This window comes from Mauremys reevesii, linkage group 22 (genome assembly GCF_016161935.1).
Source record: "Mauremys reevesii isolate NIE-2019 linkage group 22, ASM1616193v1, whole genome shotgun sequence".
Taxonomy (NCBI): domain Eukaryota; kingdom Metazoa; phylum Chordata; order Testudines; family Geoemydidae; genus Mauremys; species Mauremys reevesii.
In genome coordinates, this window is record NC_052644.1 from 4,061,461 (window position 1) to 4,080,617 (window position 19,157).

The 19,157-nt window shown below is 49.7% G+C and overlaps 1 protein-coding gene across 1 annotated transcript in view; it reads left to right on the forward strand.

Annotated features, from left to right (window-relative positions):
- Window positions 1-19,157, forward strand: part of TIMM50 (translocase of inner mitochondrial membrane 50) — a 49,778-nt gene that overhangs the window by 16,901 nt on the left and 13,720 nt on the right. The window contains exons 4-5 of the mRNA XM_039510723.1: window positions 7,427-7,448; window positions 18,313-18,371. Of these exons, the coding sequence (XP_039366657.1) occupies window positions 7,427-7,448; window positions 18,313-18,371 (81 nt within the window). The remainder of the gene's footprint in view (window positions 1-7,426; window positions 7,449-18,312; window positions 18,372-19,157) is intronic.

The following is a 19,157-nucleotide window of genomic DNA, read 5'->3' on the forward strand; positions in this document are numbered from 1 at the left end:
CCCGCAGAATGAAATTTCTACAACCCACTGTGAAGCCCTCTACCACCCTCACCTATGAAAAACCTTATCCATGCTGACTTTAAACCAGATTTGAACCATATTGAAACCTAATTATAGTCCAGTAGTGGTTACAGTGTTATGTGGGTAGGGTGAAATGCTCTTAGAAGAGCAGTGTGTTTCGCTTTTTTATATATATAATATATATATATTCTCTCTCTCTCTCTCTCTCACTTGTGAGGGAGCTAAGGGGACCTTGGCTATATAAGCTGGTTGCCTTGACCACAATATGTCATCCTCCACAAATCTAAAGGTGTTAGTCTAGGTGGTAGCTATATGGTTATAACTGTTAAATTTGGGGGTGGGGAAGGGCGTTAGTGCAGCTGGGCCATACGCTGTGTTAAGCTTGTACAGATGTGAGTCATCTAACACTGGGTGAATTTGTTTGACTGAATCTTTTCTCAGCCAAAAAATGCAGACACGGTGACTACAGAACACTTTGTGAATTTGTGGTGATTTTGCCAAATTGTTTCAGTTAAAAAAAATTCCAAGAAAAAAACATTTAATTTTGAAAATTTCAAAGCAAAATGTTGTTTTTTCCCAATTCAAAACAACTTTTTGTTTGGAAACTGACTTTAATATTTTGTTAATTAAATGCTAAAAGTTGCTCAATCAAAACAACTAAAGTTTCATTCAACCCAAAACTATTTTTTTTTTACTTTTTGATTCACCAAAAATGTTGTCTTTCAGTTTGATGTGAAATGATTTTTTTTCCCAGTTTTTTTTTTTTGATTGCCAGCAAACCAAAAAAATCCATCATCTGCCCAGCTCTAGTCAAGTTGTTTAATGTGCGACTGGAAGGCGCTCAGATGCTACGGCGATGAATGCGGGATAAAAACGTATCTTGAGCAAATGCAGTTCCAGACTTAAGTTTAGGAACTAATATTTTGAAAAATTTAATAGTAAAAATAATTTTAAAAGAAGATAATCTCTGTTTGGCTGAAGGGAGTCCCATAGGTTGCTAAATAAGGGATCTGCAGGATTCCTGGTTGACTGGTGCATTCTAAAAGTATTTCCTGATAGTGCAGAATAAATTCCTTAGCACTTTTCCTTCCACCATGTGTTTCCAGTTTCTTTTCCTTTTATTGAACTTACACTACAGCCTTCAGTCATCGCTGCATATAGTTCTGCTGCAGTGAAGGCATAAAGCTGTCCTCCGGACAATAGGTGAGAAGGAATAGCATGAGCTCACAGCACAACAAATTCAGACCCTTATTTTATATAAGGCTGGGGACACTTTTTATGTGGTTTGAATGGGCAGCCTGTTCATTATTGAAATCTTGGCCGGATACACCTGTAAACTTATCAAGGATCTGATAGGAGGCGGCCTTCAGTAGCGGTAATGGCTGGATGCCGAGCCTTAGGGGTTGTTGGCTCACGTCATACCCGCTCCATTTGACCTTTCATTGGTCGTCGTCCTTGTGAAATGAGTTGGTGGATCCTAGTCGTGTTTCTCGTGAACAGGTTTCCACCTTGCAAATGAAGTCACAGCAGAGAATGTGCTGGAGGGAAGCACCTGCCTCATTGGAACTCCAGGATTCCAGATGTTAAGGCCTCCCCACCCCGGAGTATTCCCTAGGTTTCTGAATTCCGTATCTGGTCAATCGATGAGGGTGATTCTGGCCAATCTTCATCTTGGCAGAGTGGCACCGAGAGGTAGAAAGCCAGAATTTCAGTGCTACAAGGCAGGAGGCTTTCGTGTTTGACCACTAGTAGAGAGCTCACCTGACTGCCTGCTTCACTCATCCCTTGGGGGCCCTGTGGGTGTGTATTAACTTGGGTGGAATTTCCTTGATGTATATGTGGGGGATGTTTCTGAACTCAGATACATGCTGGCAGCACGCAGTTTGAGCTCTAGTCTGTTAGATTTTCCTTTTATTCAGGTTTAAACCACCTCCTTGCCCCAGTAGACCGTTATCCGGCCAAGCTTGGACTTTATCTACTAATACTCAAGAAGCAGCAAAGAGTCCTGCGGCACCTTATAGACTAACAGACGTTTTGGCGCACGAGCTTTTGTGGGTGAATACCCACTTCGTCGGAGCCAGGTGACTTCCTGTTGCTGCCACCTCACTTTAGTAATTGGTACAGTAATTTAAACCTCATTATGTTCATGGCTCAGGTGACGGTGCTGCAAAGCTCTCTGGGAAATGAACATTGTTTTTTTCCCTCCTGACAGCTGTTGTTTGGGCCACTCCCTTTCATGGCCCTTGAGGGTCAGCTGTCCGTTCTTTTCATCCTCCTGATCTGGACGTGCATTAAATAGGGGAGAGGGATTAGGATGGGAGGGACTTTGTTTCTTTTCAGTGGAATGGCCAATGTGGTGCTCACATTCACACCAGGGGACTTGCATCCTGAGGGGATGTTGTCTTCACTTTAAGCAGTTGTATAAATCCGGTTACTGTTTGACCTCTTCGATGTGAGTCTAAATAAAAACGTCTGATTGGATTTGCTCTTTCCTGACTGGTGGGAGGCCAGCCAAAGACAGCCGGTCAAAATTATCTTATCTCCCTGGTTCTCCCAGCAGTGGGATGTTGGAAATCCAGGGGACACCCCCCACAAACATTGGTCCTTGTCCCTTAGGGGGTCTAACTTAGGGGCATCATGTGGGCTTTGCTGACTTGCTCTCCAGCCCTTTATAATAGCCTGAATTTTTAAAAACAGGCTGACTCCTGACGTAGCTGAGCATTTGGCTTCCTGACGCAGAGTCGAACAATAACCTGTTTTTGTTTTGTTCTTGCTTCCTTCCCTTCTTCCCCTGACCGCTTTCATTCAGTGTTGTCAGCTCTGCACTGGCCACAGCAAGAGACCTCAGAAATGGTTGTTTTGTGAGCCACGTGTTTATAAAATGATGGCATTATTGTGTACAGAGAGAGCACTTGATCGATATCCTCCATGACACGGAGCAGGTTGGTTAGCAAGTTCTAGGGATCTGTAACGGGGCTCCCAGCGCTGCTGATGGACGTGCAGTCTGGAAGGAAGAGCTCCCAGTTAAAGAAGCATGTCAGGTTTGCTTTCTTCTGCCACCCAGTTCTCACTCGTTGGCTTACTTTCTGAGCTCGCTGCTTTCTCAGGCTCGTTTCCCCGTTAGGTGGCGCTGTGGAGTTAACACCAGGCCCGCACCAGCCGGTCGGCCCTTAAGATGGTTTGCTGAGCTTTCTGTGGGAATGACCCTGCTAGCGGTTGAGGCTGAGGTCGGAGGTACCCTTTCCATTCTCTTGCCGTCTTGGACCGTTTCAAATGGGGATTAATCAGGCTCAGTCAGGCCTTTGCGAATGCTACCTCTATCTTGAAATGTAGTCGTTTTCCAGCTTCTCTTGACTGAGGTATGTTTTTTCTGAACTGAGATACGGTGTCACAGCCTCCTCCTAAAAGCCTGGCCACTGGACCTCAGGCTCCTCCTCTTTCAGGAGCAGCAGACTCACTTTACGCGCGCACATGCTCTGTTTAAAGAGCGGTGTAGTTATTTGGGGGGTTTACGGTGCCGCATGGCCTGGGGTTGCTCTTATCCTAGACTGAGATGCCATTTATAAGCGGAAATGCGTAGGGGGACCACCCTGCTGATTGATTCCAGACTAGCCTAGAGATACATTAGTAGGACCCAGCAGGAGTAGAATAAAAAGAAATCTCTCACTGTCCCGCATTTAGCATCCTGCCATGGGATTACCTGCCCAGTGGGGAATCGTACCCTTTGCTTGCTGTACAGGGTTTCCACATCTCCCTGCTACAGGCACCATCCGCCAGCATATCTGGGCCAGGGCGCCAGCTGAACTTCCTTTCTGGCAGCAGGAGGAAGCTTGACACCATATCCTTGTAGCTGGACCAGAGGACAGTGCGGGTGGGGAGATGAAATTCACAACCCGGTAGCCACCATCCCTTTCATCCTGGCAGCTGGGTGACCTGCAACCCCTAACACTGGTCCTAGCAATAGTCGGCTGGGTAGGTGTGTGCAGTAGGAGAGATGGCACCGATTCAGAACGAGCACCGGGTAGACGTGTAGATGCCTAGTTACTCTCTCAGGAGTAAGGGCATGAAAGGGAACGGACCTTCCATTCATTAGTGTGTGAAGCTCTGGGGGATTATGGTGAGAGATCTAGCTGAAAACACAGAGCCCAGCCACCCAACAGGAGATAGCAGACTTTTTATTTTGGAGCAGCAGCAGCTCCTTTTGGAGAACGGCCTCTGTGCATGTGCTGTTGAGGGGGAGCGCGTGCTACAGCTTCCTTCTGCCAACAAAGTCTGTCTAGGCCGTCTGGGTTCGGTTCTGGCGACTGACTGGCCAGTGACTACTTGCCGCTGCTCAGAAGAGTAAATAGACCTGTCAGCTACAAAAGAAACCCATCGGTGTGACATGACGAGGGTTAGAAGCGGAACAGCTGAGCTTCTGGCCCACAGAAGGCGGCAGGGAAACAGCTTGAGAATGATGAGAGCGTCTTGTGACTTTCTCAAGTGCAGAGCTCTTTGCACAGTGCTGTAAAATATCCTCCGCGTTTACAAAATGCAGAACGTGACCCAGTCCCCACACCTAAGAGCTCATCATCCGTTTCGGGCAACAGATGAAGTGTTACGGGATGATTCCTTTCAACCTTAAGGCTGGAGCAGCTTGGAGGCACTTCCACGCCTCTTCCCCTTCTTGGTCTGGACCCGAGCACACAACTTGGGTAATTGGACACTGGCTGGGTCATTTGGCCAGCAGATCCCTGCCTGATTGCATCCTGTAAACACAACTACAGGGCCATGCAGTCCAATAGGCAGAGGGGATATTTCACCTCCAACTCCTGGAAGGTACAAGAACTACTGCCCGGTGGGGGTAAGCTTACCTATGGTGGGGGGCGGGGGTCCAGTTGCTCAATGCAGGCATAAGCAACTAGCCTGATGGATGTCGCATTAGCCTCAGTGGAAAACAGATAGTTAAAGACGGGCCTAGGGTCCTTAGAACTTTATCTAAGGATCGTCTCCAGGCAAGAGCCTGAGTAGTGACTGGATTTTTCTAGTAATACCAAGCACCTCTTCTTCATCCAAGTGCATTGTCGTCATTCTTTGTATTGCAGTAGTGTCTAAAGGCGCCTTCTCCCCCCATCAATGAGCAAGACTGCCTTGTGCCAGGCGCTGTACAGATACAACAGCAAGATTGTCCCTGCCACCCAAAAGACTGTACAATCTAAATACATTGATTTATTTGGTTCACAACCTGTGTATCCTCTACAGCAGCGGTGGGCAAACTATGGCCCATGGGCCATATCCAGCCCGCCAGCCAATTTAATCTGCTCCCCGAGCTCCCACTGGGGAGCGGGGTCTGGGACTTGCCCCGCTCCTGTGCTCCAGTTGGCGAGTGGGGTCAGGGGCCGCTCCGCGTGCACGTGCTGCGGCTTTGTGCAGCTCGCAGAAGCAGCAGCATATCTGCCCTCCAGCTCCTACGCGTAGGGGCAGACTGGGGCTCATTGGCCGGGAACTGCGGCCAATGGGAGCTGCAGGGGTGGCACCTGCGGATGGGGCAGGGTGCAGAGCTGCCTGGCTGTGTCTTCGCCTAGGAGCTGGGGAGAGGGGGTGGGGAGAATATTCTGCTACTTCCGGGAACTGCTTGAGGTAAGCCTACACCCCTGAGGTCCTCCCACATCCCAAGCCCCTGCTCCAGCCCTGATCCCCCTCCTGCCCTCCGAACCCCTCGATCCGAGCCCAGAGCACCCTCCTGCCCTCCGAACCCCTCATCCTGAGCCCCACCCCCTCCTGTGCCCCAGCCCGGAGCCCCCTCCTGCACCCTGAACCCCTCATTTCTGGCCCCAGCCAGAGCCCTCATCCTCTCCTGCACCCTAATCCCAATTTTGTGAGCATTCATGGCCTGCCATACAATTTCCATGCCCAGATATGGCCCTTGGACCAAAAAGCTTGCCCACCCCTGCTCTACAGTGAGCCAGGGTTCAGAGGTGGTGATGTCTGAACTCGTTTGCATCTCCTCAAACCTAGCCTGACCAACCCAGAAATTGGACCAAATTGTAGAACGTGAAAACAGAACGGTTACAGTGACTAGTTCAAACACACATTCATCAAGTAGAAGTGTGATTAAACCGCTCAAATCTCTCCATCCTCATCAACGTTGATTAGTTGTCACACTGGCCTTCCTGCTGGGTAGTAAATGAAGGCACCTCAGGAAAAACACCCCCACCCACCCCCCTGGAATTCCTTCTCTAGCTTTCTGTTTGTATTACTACTACAGAGCTGCTTAGAGCAACTTTGAATGTCTTCATCTTCCTAATGAATTCTAATGATGAGCTGCTTTTCCTGTCTCTTGGGAACATCACCAGATAAGGATTTTGTATGTAACTGTATTTTAGCTAATTCCCCCCCCCCCCGCCCCAAAGATATGCCCTTCTTTGTAAAAGAAATGTGATGATTCAAATAGCTTTGACATTACCGTGGGGTTTTCCTTTAGCAAAGGAACATTCATTACTTGTATTGTGGTAGTGCGTACAGGCTGCAGTTGAGATCTGGACCCTGTTGTGCTGGGCACGGTATAGACACAGTTACAGGCGCTTCCAGTCGAAATAGACGAAGGGCGGGAGTGGATTATATTCCTGATTTAACAGATGTGGGAATTGAGCTGCAGAGAGGTTGTGACATACCCAGAGTCTGTGGCAGAGCCAGGATTTGAACCCAGGTGTCCTGCATCGCTCACATGAAGATGGCTCTTCCTCTACCCTAGTGGAGTTCAAAATCAAAGTTCCCCCGAGCGACGGGCGCATCGGGTTGACGCAGTCTAGGCACATCGGTTTCAGTGGAGTTGGTCAGGGTGTAAATAAGAATGGGATTTGTTCCTGAATTTTTTCTCTGTTATCAGATATTCAGTTTTCTGTCCTTGCCTGTTACGGTTTCAGCTGTTCTTAGCAAAGGGTCATGGGATCTGAAATATTCCTTATAGCCATTGTGATATGTTGCAGTGAATCATCTTGTTGCAATAAACATGCTGCTTATATATGAAACGTGCCAACAGCTAAGGCCCTCCTGGTTGTCAGACATCTCAGCTTGGTCCCCTTGACTTAGACAAAAAGCTGATGTAATTAACTGATGTCAGGAGTTTTCATCCCCTCTCCCCTCCCCGGGGGAGCAGGCCCAGTGGGTGTTGCGGAGTGCAGTGCCTGCCGTGGGTACAAGACCTCAGAGTTGAACACGCTGTCAATGCTAGTGTTTGGGTAAGAGGGAGAGGGCTGGCAGCTGCACCCCAGCCAACAGATGTATCTGAATATTCATATGTTTAGAGATTAATCTTTCTCTTAATTAGGCAAATGACGGTGAGGGTGTCTCTAGCCATGCTGTGTAATGTAGTGGAGTCAGGAAAAGAAGAATAACCAGCCACATCTCTTTTCTTTCCCTACAGATCCCAGACGAATTTGATAATGGTGAGTAAAGCCCCAAACCTGCTTCTGAGTTGGCTCAGTGCTTTGGGTCGCTTCCTCCCCGTGAGCCCTTGGCAGAAGAGGAGCTGGTGGAGGGGTGTGTGTGGGCGGGGGGCGGGGGCAAATACATGCCGCCCCTGCAAATGTGAGCTCGGTAGCGCAGATGGCTCCCTTGATAAACAGGGCAACTCACTGGTCATTGGGAAGTTAGTGTGAGATGGAACAGAAAGGCCCTTCTGCTCCAGGCTGGAAAGATGGCCAGTTTTAAAAGCCAAGCGTGCTGGTAAGTGCAGGGAGAGAGACATCTGCCCTTTCTTTTCCTTACTCCTCCAGCGGTATCCGCCTGTGGCAGGACAAAGTAGCTGCCCTCAAGGATACTTCTCAGACTTGGCTGCTCTACCTGCCTTCCCAAAGCCTCCCGCTCTCCCCAAGCAGGAAAGCGACTCACTTTGGAGAAACACGTTTGTGTTTGGGCTTCTGAATTCTGCGCCGCGTGAGCTGGGTTTTACTCGGTGCCTATCGCTGTGCTAAGAGATGGATGTTTGTGCCCGTGGGGTGCTCCTGGATTTGCCAGTAGACACCTCATTGAAACTCTTCTCCTAGACAGAGAAGCACATCTGGGCTCGATACTTCTTAGTGCTGTTGTTCATGAATGATGAAAGTAAGGGACTCTACAGTAACCTGTCTGGGGAGTGGAACTGGCTGTGAAACGGCTCTGGATTCAGTGAATCCACTGGGAAGTTGGGTTAAAGTACCGGATCAAACTGAGTGCTGAGCTGCAGTCTCCCAGTTTCTCTCCCTCCTTGCTTCCTGAAAACATGGTGCCATCTTCTGTTGTGGTCTGTGTTCTGGAGGGCAGATGATGATTCCCCTTTAATCCCCTGGAAGACATGTAGTTGTTCCCATTGTTATGGATGGATAAACCAAAGCACAGAGAGGTTGCGTGAGTGGCCCAAGCCTGACACTGATTCACTGTAGCAGTAGTTTTCCTAACCCCCTGCTCTAGCCACTAGCCCACACTTCCGGCAGAGGGGATGGAAACAAAGAACTCCCACTGGAGCCTTCAAAGCGAGGTGGAGAGCAAAGGGCGAAAACAGTCCGTGGTGAGGGCTTTGGTCAACTGGGAGGCAAAACCATTTCCTGTGGGCTACTTTTGTCATCTGCACGTGGATTTCTTATGGAAAACGTTTCCTTGTGAAGGATGTAGGGATGTTTTTTTTCCAATGGAAGGGTCTCATCCAACAAGATTTATGACCATGAATGAGTGTGTGCACACCCCAGAGGGTTTGGCAGTCTATAGTCAGCTCTGTTAACATGCTCAATTGAGTTTTACAAACGTGGAGTCCGCTTCCGTTTGACGTGCTTCCGTCCTCTTCCAAGCCTCCAAACCCTCATTTGGGTGAAACAGCAGCTCGGAACCTTGCCACCCGCATGTGACTGCAGCAGAGTTTCCAGCTAGTCCTCATTGGTCAGAAATGGGGCTGGAACCCCTTTGACTCCTGAAAGAAACCATCAGCTGCGTTTTCCTTTTCCAACTTTTGCTGCAAACGGCGGCTTCCATGTTCTTTTGGTTATCACAGGACGAGAGTTTTGGAGAAGAGCAACAAAACTTAATAAGGAGGCCACAGCAGCTGAGCACCAGGGAAATCTTGGCTTGGCTAAACTGCAGGAGCCTGTGCAGATTTGAAAGACATCAGAGCCAAGGAAGGAGAAGGACTGAGTGTGATTTGTGAGAGGATGGAGCCAGTGGTTAGGGTGCTAGCCTTGGCCTCGGGAAACCAAGGTGCAATTCCCTACTCTGCCCTGTGTGACAGTTGCCAAGCCTGTCTGCCTCGGTACTATTGAATGGGGATAGTAGCATTTCCCTGCTTCGCAGAGGGGATGCGAGGAGAAATTAATTAGCGTGTGATGCTCTGATGCTGTGGTGATGGTGGCCAGATAGTACTGCAGCAGATGGGTAAGAGGACTGGGGTGAAGCTGAGAGAGGACGGTTTAGGGTGGCACTTTCAAAATACCTAAGTGACTTAAGAGCACGTGTCCCATTGACTTGTTTGAAAATCCCGCCCTGAGACTGAATGTTGGGGAAAGCTTCCTGAGAGTGGGATCTCCAGCGGTGGAACAGTATCTCCAAGCCAAGGCGCGGCTGCACTTTTACTTAGGGCTTAGGACAGAACATGAGCAAACTCCTATCAAAGAAGACTCCTGGCATTGGGCCCCTAAGAGAGACAGAGTGTTTTGAATTTGATTTTTCTCATCTCAGTGACTGTTCAGTAAAACGATTTCCTCTATTCACATAGATGTAGAGTCAATGTCTTCAGCTCTCCCCTTTCCAATTAAACCCTCCCATTCATCATCCTCCCGCGGTCCTCCTGGGAACATAGAGCGATAGGCAGAAGCAAAGGTGTTTGGGAAATGAGAATTGGGTGGAAAGCTCCTTTCCTGTTGCACTGTAGATCAAGGTTTTCAGAAGCCGCCAGCGATTTTTGAGTGACTCACTTCTGTGGCACCCGATCTGAGGAACCTTTAAAGAGCCTGTCTTTCATCAAGGACTGAGCACCTGTCCTCTGAAAATCAGGCCTTTTTATGACGTCTCGGTTTGGGTACTCCAAAATCACTGGTCACGTAACACACATGGCCCTAGTGAGAGACATGCATAGACCGTCCCCTCCCTTCACACAACTCCTAGTGTCCTTTGCTTAGGGAGATTCTAGGAAAACTGGACAATATCTTCTCTCGAAGGCCTAGGCTATACTTACAACTTATACCAGCATAGCTGTGGCAGCTAGGAGTGTAGAAAATATCACACCTGCTAGTGACAAAGCTATGCCACCAGAGCCCCCAGGGTAAATGCAGCTATGCCAGCAGAAGGGTTTCTGTTGGCTTGGCTAATATCGTTTGGGGAGATGGCGTTTCTACACTGCCAAAACTCCTTCCGTTGGCGTACGCCGTGTCTATTCTAGGGGGGCTATGCCGGCGTAAGATCTGTAGTGTAGACCGGGCTGCACAATCAGCAGTACACGTAGGCTCTTAGCCCTGGTCTACACGAGGGGGATCAGTCTAAGTTACGCAACTTCAGCTACGTGAATGACGTAGCTGAAGTCGACGTACTTAGATCGACTTACCATGGTGTCTTCACCGCTGTGAGTTGACTGCTGCTGCTCCCCCGTTGACTCCTGCACCTCTCGCGGTGGTGGAGTACAGGAGTCAATGGGAGAGCACTCGGGGGTTGATTTATCGCATCTAGACTAGACACAATAAATCGATCCCTGCTGGATTGATCGCTGCCTGCCAATCTGGCGGGTAGTGAAGACATACTCTTAATTCACTAGGCCTCTGTTTGACTTGGATTCCTGTGTGGTTTTCTCTTTAGTTTCCCCCCCTGGATATCTACACTTGTTTTCCACCCTGGAAGATAAGGGGGTTTGTTCCCACCTTCCGGAATTGCCTGGCATTGCGGCGGTCACCAGCATAGCATCGGGGTTCTGGGACAGGAAAGGCTGCGGCCTTGACCAAGTGGACTATCTAGGTTGCAGGACCTGGCCCAGTGTTTAATTGCTGTTCGGTTTGTAGCTGGAATCATGTCCATTTCCGTATTAATCAGCCCAAGGTTAATCTATAATTAAAACAAGATGAACTGGTAATGAACCAGCACCAAAAGCAGCAGCTGAGGATGAGCCAGGAGCCCTCCTGACTGCAGAAGATGAGCTCGATATTCGCTCAGGTCTCTATTGCACAGGGCCCACTCAGCGGCCAGCTGCAACAAATCTGCATTGTGGGATCATCCAAGGAGGCCCAGGTGCCTCAAAGGCCAGGATGACTATGTCTATCGGTAAAGCTCTCACTATTTTTTAACATCTGAAATTCACTTGCAAAGATCGTGTAAAACTCCCACCTCAGCTCTCTGCTTATCTCAGAGGCATGCGGTGATCTATAACCCAGGCACAATTTCCCACCCGCCAAAGAATGAACAGTTTGACCCCTTGAATCTCCACAAATTAAACGCTCAAAAATGTCAGCCAGTGCTTTTTAGGAAGCTTAAGAGGTACATCTTCATGGGGCCAAAAATCCTCAACAGAGACGTGTTCAGCATTCAGCTTTTTCTTTTAGTAGGTTACTGAGTTCAAATATACATCTAATTTAATAGAACCACCCCAGAATCCACCAATCACGGTGTTACTGCTAATATTTGTTTCCGGTTGTGCCCAAGAATGTGCCAAGGGTTTTCCAAACCTGAAGGGGGAGGCGTGCTCCCTGCTGTTCAGAGTGATCCATAAACCAGATGATCATATGGGCTCCAAAATCAGTCCCTTGTAATCTCACCCCATCTTCCCTGCCCCTGCCATTGTGGAATGGGAGCACCATTTTGAAACCATGGAAAAGGGCTAGCCTGGGAGATTGTAGCAGTGCCAGAAATTCTGGCCTTGGAATCCAGGAATCTGCGTCCTCTTGTTCATCCCTTTCCTCCATGGGCATGGGGAGAACAGGGCTGCCTGCATTGCCCGTGACATGCTGATAGCACATGCCGCTTTGCATCAAGTTAGCGACTATAATCAAATCTCCTGCTTTAGGGCGTCAGCTGCTTACCTGCAGCGGGCTCGGGAAGGAGTTTGTTCACCAGTGCACAGTTTGTTTTCTTGGATGCGAAGGGGGGGGTTTCGCCTTTCTCTGGAGCATCAGAGACTGGCCATTGTTGGGGTGCGGTGGCCCATGCTCTGCGGCAGGGCCGCCTAGAGGATTCAGGGGGCCTGGGGTCTTCGGCGGCGGAGGGGGCCCCACTTCGGCGGTAATTCGGCGGAGGGGTGTCCTTCCGCTCCAGGACCCGCCGCCGAAGTGCCCCGAAGACCCGCGGTGGGGGGCCCCCACCGCTGGGTCTTCGGCGGCGGGTCCCAGGGCAGAAGGACCCCCCGCCGCCGAATTACTGCCGAAGACCCGGAGCGGAAGAAGCTCCGAGGGCCCAGGCCCCACAAGAGTTTTCCGGGGCCCCTGAAGCGAGTGAAGGACCCCGCTCCAGGGGCCCCAAAAAACTCTCGTGGGGGCCTCTCTGGGGCCTGTGGCAATTTGCCCCACTTCCCCCTCTCCGGGCGGCCCTGCTCTGAGGTCATGCAGAGAATCCTCTCGTAGCTGCCTGGCTGGTGCGTCTCATTCTCCTGCTCAGGGTCAAACTCTTTGCCAGATTCGGGGTCAGGAAGGAACACCCCCACCCCCACCCCCAGTCAGATTGGGAGGAAGTTTGGGGTTATTGATTCAGCTCCGGCTGGGATCATCTGGGCCCGCCTCGCCTAATCAATTCCCTGCCACTGCAGAAGGCTTGGGCATTGGTGGCACCTCAGCCTCTCCTGTTCTCTCCCTGCGACTCAGTTTAGTTTCCTGAGCACAGAAATTCTTTTGGTGCAGGCTAAGTCATTGACTTACTATAGGGGCATCTGGGTTAGAATGAATGTCCTGTGCTATATGTGAGGTCCGACTAGATGATCAGTTGGTCTCTTTTGGCCTTAAACTCGATGAAACTACATGGGCCGCAAAATCAGTCCCGTGTAATCTCGCCCCATCTCCTCCCCTCCACCCTATCAAATTGTTGAAAGCGGGCGTAAGTTTTGGTACCACAGAAGTGGACTCCTGGTGAGTGGAGGGGCAGTTTTGATCGCTCTGGCAGCACAATCACAGCGCTCTGTTCAGACCTTGGCCAGTCAGTGGGAAAGTCGCCTCTCCGATCAGGTTTACAGATATCTTCCCCCCTCCGCCCCGCCCCACGTTGGGTCTGTGTTTTGCTACTACTGCCAAAGCTACATTCAGGGCAGTTTTCACACCCCGCTTGGTTATACAAGCTATGGAATTATAAAATCCCAGCCCGACCGAGGATTTAAACTCTTTACTTTGGCTGGCTGGAAGCACAAATGTCTTTACCACTTTTTGGATTTAGGTGGCAGAGAAGTCTGGGAGGAGAGCAGCTCAGTAGATGGAAAGCCAGATTATAAATATGTTAATTCTTTAATGTGTTTAAGCTGGATAGTGAGTGAGCAGTAATAAGCGTAACATGCTCAGCTCCCCCTAGGGAAAAAAAAATCAAGAAATAAAGTTACTTTACAATTCTAATCAGCTGAGTGAAAGGGCCAGTGTTTGAGTTGCTTCTCCAGAGCAGATGTACCGGTGCATAAACAGCGTGTGTGAGTCTCTTGTCGAGGGCAGAAGGTCAGGCAGGACTTGTGCTGGGATGGGAGGGTTAACAATTCTCCCTTCCCTACCCATCCCTAGGCATTGCTGTGGAGGGAGCAGAGTGGGAAACTGCTGTGACATTGAATGAAGGAGAGGGGGGGAATGTGGCACTGTAGTATGTCTGTCCCCAAGGGCTGGGAGCCATAGGCTTTCCAGATGCCCTTCTTCTTCGCCTGTTCCACTTGATGAGCAAAGAGCAGGGGCAGATTTCAGGAGAGAGAGCCCCAAGGGGGTCGGAGCGGTGGGGAAAGGTCAGGCTCTGACGGCATCCTGTCGCAGCGCGGTCTCTCATACCTTCGTCCCGTCCAGCGTGCCTTCGCTTGCTTAAGATCGTTCTACAGCTGCTCGCTCATCTGTTCCATGGATCGGCGTGCTGAAGGAGCCATAGACTCTCCCTCCGCCAGGCTCTGACCCCCCAAATTCACCTAGGCCCCAGCTCTCTACCACCCATGCTTCCTACTAGGCAAAGCTTTCCATATCTCCCTGATAAAGCCCACATGTTTTTTCTGGATTTTCTTCCTACAGTGCATTGAATATTCTGAATACCTGCATCAACATAATGCCATTGGGTAGACCTATTTTGGTGGTTTCTGTTGGAGCACACCTCTGTCATACAGGCTGACTGTTCATTTGATGTTTGCAGCGTGTCGGTCCCAGGATATTAGCGAGACAAGGTGGGCAAGGTAATACCTTTTATTGAACCAACTTCTGTTGGTGAAAGAGAGAACTCTGTAAACTCAAAAGCTTGTCTCTTTCACCAGTAGAAGTTGGTCCAATCAAGCAGTGGTTTTCAACCTGTGCTCTGCAGACTAAGATTTCCAAAGGGGTCTGCACCTCCATTTGAAATTTTTTAGGGGTCCTCAAATGAAAAAAGATTGAAAACCACTTCAATGAAAGATGCTACTTCACCCACCTTGTCTGTTCATTTCACAGCATTTAGGAGCATAGTCCTACCAGACAGCAAAGATCTGCCAGATTGTGGAGTGTGGTGTGTGTGAAGGGGGGTTACAGCCCTTATTCCGATCCCAAAAATGCAGAATCTTAGTGAGAAAGTTTCAAGCATAGGTCCTGCTTCGTCCTACAGTTTGTAAGGGAAAATAGCAAATCGGTGGGGGAGAGGGAGGCTGACTTTCAGAGATGTTGTGCTCCCACTGAGTTGAACCGGGGGGTGTGGGGGGGTGCTCAGCAAATCAGACCCTTTATGTGACATTTGCCCCCTCCCTAAAGGAGCCTAGAAAACAGAGGCAGATGGAACTTTGCTGAACACTTTCAAAGGCAGAAGGTCCGGCGAGCGGAACACTTTCAGATCAAACACGTACAGAAACACACAGAGGAGGCAGGGCCTGGGCTTTGTCTGCCCGCGGACCCCTGAGAGCGAGTGAGCTGGGATAGGAAGCGCTTTTCACCTGCTCCGTTCAGCAGGCCTGGCATATGCTCCGTCCAGATTAAAAGCCATTTTTCAGTCAGTGGCCCATTGTCTGACATAATAGAAAACTCCCCCTCCCCCTTTTTCCTCTCTCCAAATCTCTGGCTAATTCTCCGAGCGCTTCCTTTTAGACTTAAAGATGAACGGGTTGGGGGTTAACGTAATTGTTTAACCACCATGCGCCAGCCATCATGTGACCTAGAATAATCTGTCAAGACACTGCAGACCTTTTCTTCACCTCCCCTGTGTTTAAAACAATGGGTACCTACTCCCCTGTAGATATGCGGCAGATAACTTTCCGCTATAGGGCTGAGCATCCTCTCCCCAAAGTTGTTGTGTGTTCCTGAGGTCATGCCAAACGCTTAGCTCTTCTATAGTGCTTCTCAGCCGTAGGCTGCAAAGCTATTGTCCTCCCGGTGTTACAGAGGGAAAAGCCAGGCATGGAGAACCTTGTGTGTTAGTTTCAGACTTGGAAACTGGTCAGTTTCTGAGCTCTGGTCAGTTTCAAACCTGGAAATAGAACCCAGGTGTCCTGTCTCCCAGCTGCCTCCCCTGCATGCTAGAATTTTCCAAAGGGTGACGTTCGCTTCAAAAAATATTAATTGGTGTTGCAGGTCTGTAATATTCTGCATGGGAGGGAAGGGGACAATTGGACGCAGTCCAAGTTTAAAACGTGATCCCAGGCCAGTAACCGGTAAACTCGTTTGCAAATGAGACTTGGTTTTAAAACAATATCTTCCCCCCCCCCCCCCGGTTTAACTTTTCCAGGGTGTGTGTGTTGTGTTTTGTTTTTTAAAGTGTTGCATCTGACAGTCAAAGTCCAACACAGCCTTGGCCGTGGTCAGATTCCCCTGTATGGGCTTGCAATTGACACCTGAATCCCGCTCTCAACAGCCCCATCGTCATCCGCCCCAGCTGCTCCGTCCGCATTATCATGACAATTGCCCGCAAATTATGTCCCATTCAGTGCGCCTGCCTTTGATTGATTAACTTACAGTTTCTGTTTGAATAACCCTGGCCGCTAAGATGGTAAAGCTGTAATCTCAGAGGGATAGTTAACAGCGATAGTGTGGGGACTCCGGACTCAGTCACACGCTCTCTACAGCCTGACCCCTGCTTATGGGAACATCTGAAGAGACAGGAGGCCAGTAATTGAAAAATCCATTCCTTGTGTGCGGTGGGAGGGGCGGAGGGATGCTTCTGCCTATGCAAGAGCTGCATCAGATGGCCTGGATTGCCAGACAGCAGCAGCCCACACTTCATCTGCTAGCATGGCGGATGATTGGAAGACACACAGTTGTGTATTTTTGTTCCCGCACCAGTGAGTGTTTTCCCTAGACTTCTGCTTTCTAGACACAGCCTCAGTGCCCCCAAGAGAGATGCTGTCATTGGCGGCTCATTTAGGGCATCCTCCCTCCCTTTTAAAGGTATGGGCTGAGATTTTCAACCGGGGTTAGTGATTTGGGGTGTGTCTGTTTTTTGTTTTGAGTATCCAGCTTGACCCCTTAAGAAGGGGCCTGATTTTTAGAAGGATGCTGCTCCTTGTTTTCTGAGAATCCCCTTTAGTGCCTCAAGTTTGCCCCCCACCCCCAAATCTCTAGACTTGAGTAGTTTGGTCCTGATTGGCAGCTAAAAACTATGTTCTTATACTGTTGTGCATATGCCTGCCTTCCCCCTCCCCTCCCTTCACCCCTAAATTCGGGTTTGCCAGTTAAAGAATGAAATAGTTTGGGGTAACTTGCCCCCACCTCTCACTGATGCAACAGAAGACCTGAATGATGCTTGTAAATAACAGAAATGAAGCATAAAATAACCAGTGTATTTTAAGGCATAAATTGCCACGAAAATTTTGCCAGTCTAGTTTCAAGTTCTACTTGCTGTCACCTGCCTCCCCCGCCCACTGAATCACCTTCCAACCCCCTTTTTGGTGATGATGGAAAACTATCTTCTGCCTCAAAACAAATGGCTGCTTGGGGCACCGTCGTGCTAGGTGCTGCACAGACCAACTGCGATCAGGGCCCCTGTTGTGCTGGGCACTGCACAGGCCCAGAGTAGTAACCGCCACTCGTTGGGGGTGGTTTAATTGCGCCAGCAGGATAGAGCAGCTACATGGGAGACCGCACAGCTGCAGCAGTACAGCTGTGCTGCTAGCCTTAGGGCTGGTCTACACCAGGGGGAGGGGGAGAATCGATCTAAGATACGCAATGTCAGCTACAGAGAATAGCGTAGCTGAAGTCGACGTATCTTAGGTCGACTTACCTTCCGTCCTCACAGCGCAGGATCGATGGCTGCGGCTCCCCCATCGACTCCGCTTCCGCCTCTCGCCCTGGTGGAGTTCCGGAGTCGGCGGGAGCGTGTTCGGGGATCGATTTATCACGTCTAGACGAGATGCAATAAATCGATCCCCGATAGATCAATCAATCACCCGCCGATCCAGCGGGTAGTGCGGGCGTACCCTTAGAGACAGACCCTGCCCCAAAGAGCGTACAGACTACTCAAGAAGTGGGCTGGAAAACAGAGGCATAGAGAGGAGAAGGGACTTGTCTCTGGACAGAGAGCAGGTTGGTGTTAGAGCTGGGAATAGAACCCAGGTGTCATGGACTCCAAATCTGCAACCCTGTCCAGAACATGCTGCCTCCCATGCTGGCTGGCCTGGGGGAGAGGATGAGTAGACTCTTGCAAGGCTGGTTCACATGAATAGGGTCCTACGGAAGGGTGTTGGCACTTAACTAATCAGACCCTTTGCTGAAGCAGATTCTTACAGCATCACCAGTTTTGGGGCTGGTTTTCTTGTGCAGAGTCTCCTTGGTGGAAGTATAATTGGAAGCGTTTGTGTCCCTGAAAGGATCCACGGCTAATGAAATGATAAATTCTATGTTGTACCTGCCTCTCTGGGTATTTTATGTGTTGCCATCATGAATGAGCAAAGCATGTTTGTGAGGGAAAGGAGCAGTAACCCTATTTTGCAGGTGGGAAACTGAGGCACGCTGATTAAGTGACTTGGGCAAGATCTCCCAGGAAATCTGTAGGGAGCTAGAAACTGAACCTCAGTTCTAATACCCCAAGCATCCAAGCATCCTCCCTCCCACCCAGCCTGTTTGCATATGGTCCTTTCAGAATCCCTAGCAAGGCCGGGATTCGTTTTCCTGCTAGCTGCGATGTGTGGCGGGAAGACTTTTCCCACTCTAGACGCTGCTGCTACATTCGACTCTTCCTCTTCTCTTGCAGATCCAGTGGTGGTTCAGCAGCTCCGAAGGACGTATAAATATTTCAAAGACTATAGGCAGGTGAGTTGCTGCACAAACCCTCCAGCTGGTCTTGAATAGCTCGTCAAAGGGCTGATCTTAGGTTCTCCAGTCAGGTGGAAATTCGAGGGTAAATTTCATAGGCTTGAGCCAAACGTAACTCTTATGATTAGGAAACCGAGCCCCTCTGCAGATATTCGGGTAGGTCTATTGCAGTTCTTTATCATTTGTCTTCTGATAACAGACAGATAGGCCCTGTTCAAACGTGTGGTGAAAGACGGTCCCAGCTCCAGAGAGCTCACAGTGACCTCACACTGCCTCCGATTTGTAAAACTGCCTCTCTTCTTGTCATGGATTTAACCTGGCCCTGGCATTTGAAGTTTGGCTTGAGAGGAAGGATGGCCCAGGGGATAGGGCACTAGCCTAGGTCTTCGGGCATCTGAGTCAGTTCCCTGCTTCCCCACTGATTTCAGTGTGACCTTGGGCATGTCATTCAGCATCTCCCGTGCCTCAGTTTCCCACCTCTTAAAAAAGCGGGAGGGGCCTGATACTTCCCTACCACAGGGGAAGCCTGAAGTAGTTTGAATCCAGCGGGTAACAATCACAGTGAAGACAGTGCAGCAGACTAGGCTGGCGAGCAGAGTTTGTACCCCAGGTCCGTGCCTGGCTTGTACCACCTATGCTGTCCTATCTTCCTGGCTGCTCTTACCCCCGCTAGCTGGTTCAAGCTAGCTCCGGCGGGCTAACCCAGGCACAGCTGTCGCTGTGTAGACATCCCCTAAGGAAGACCTTAAGCCATTAATGAAATACGTTTAGGCTGATGGTTCT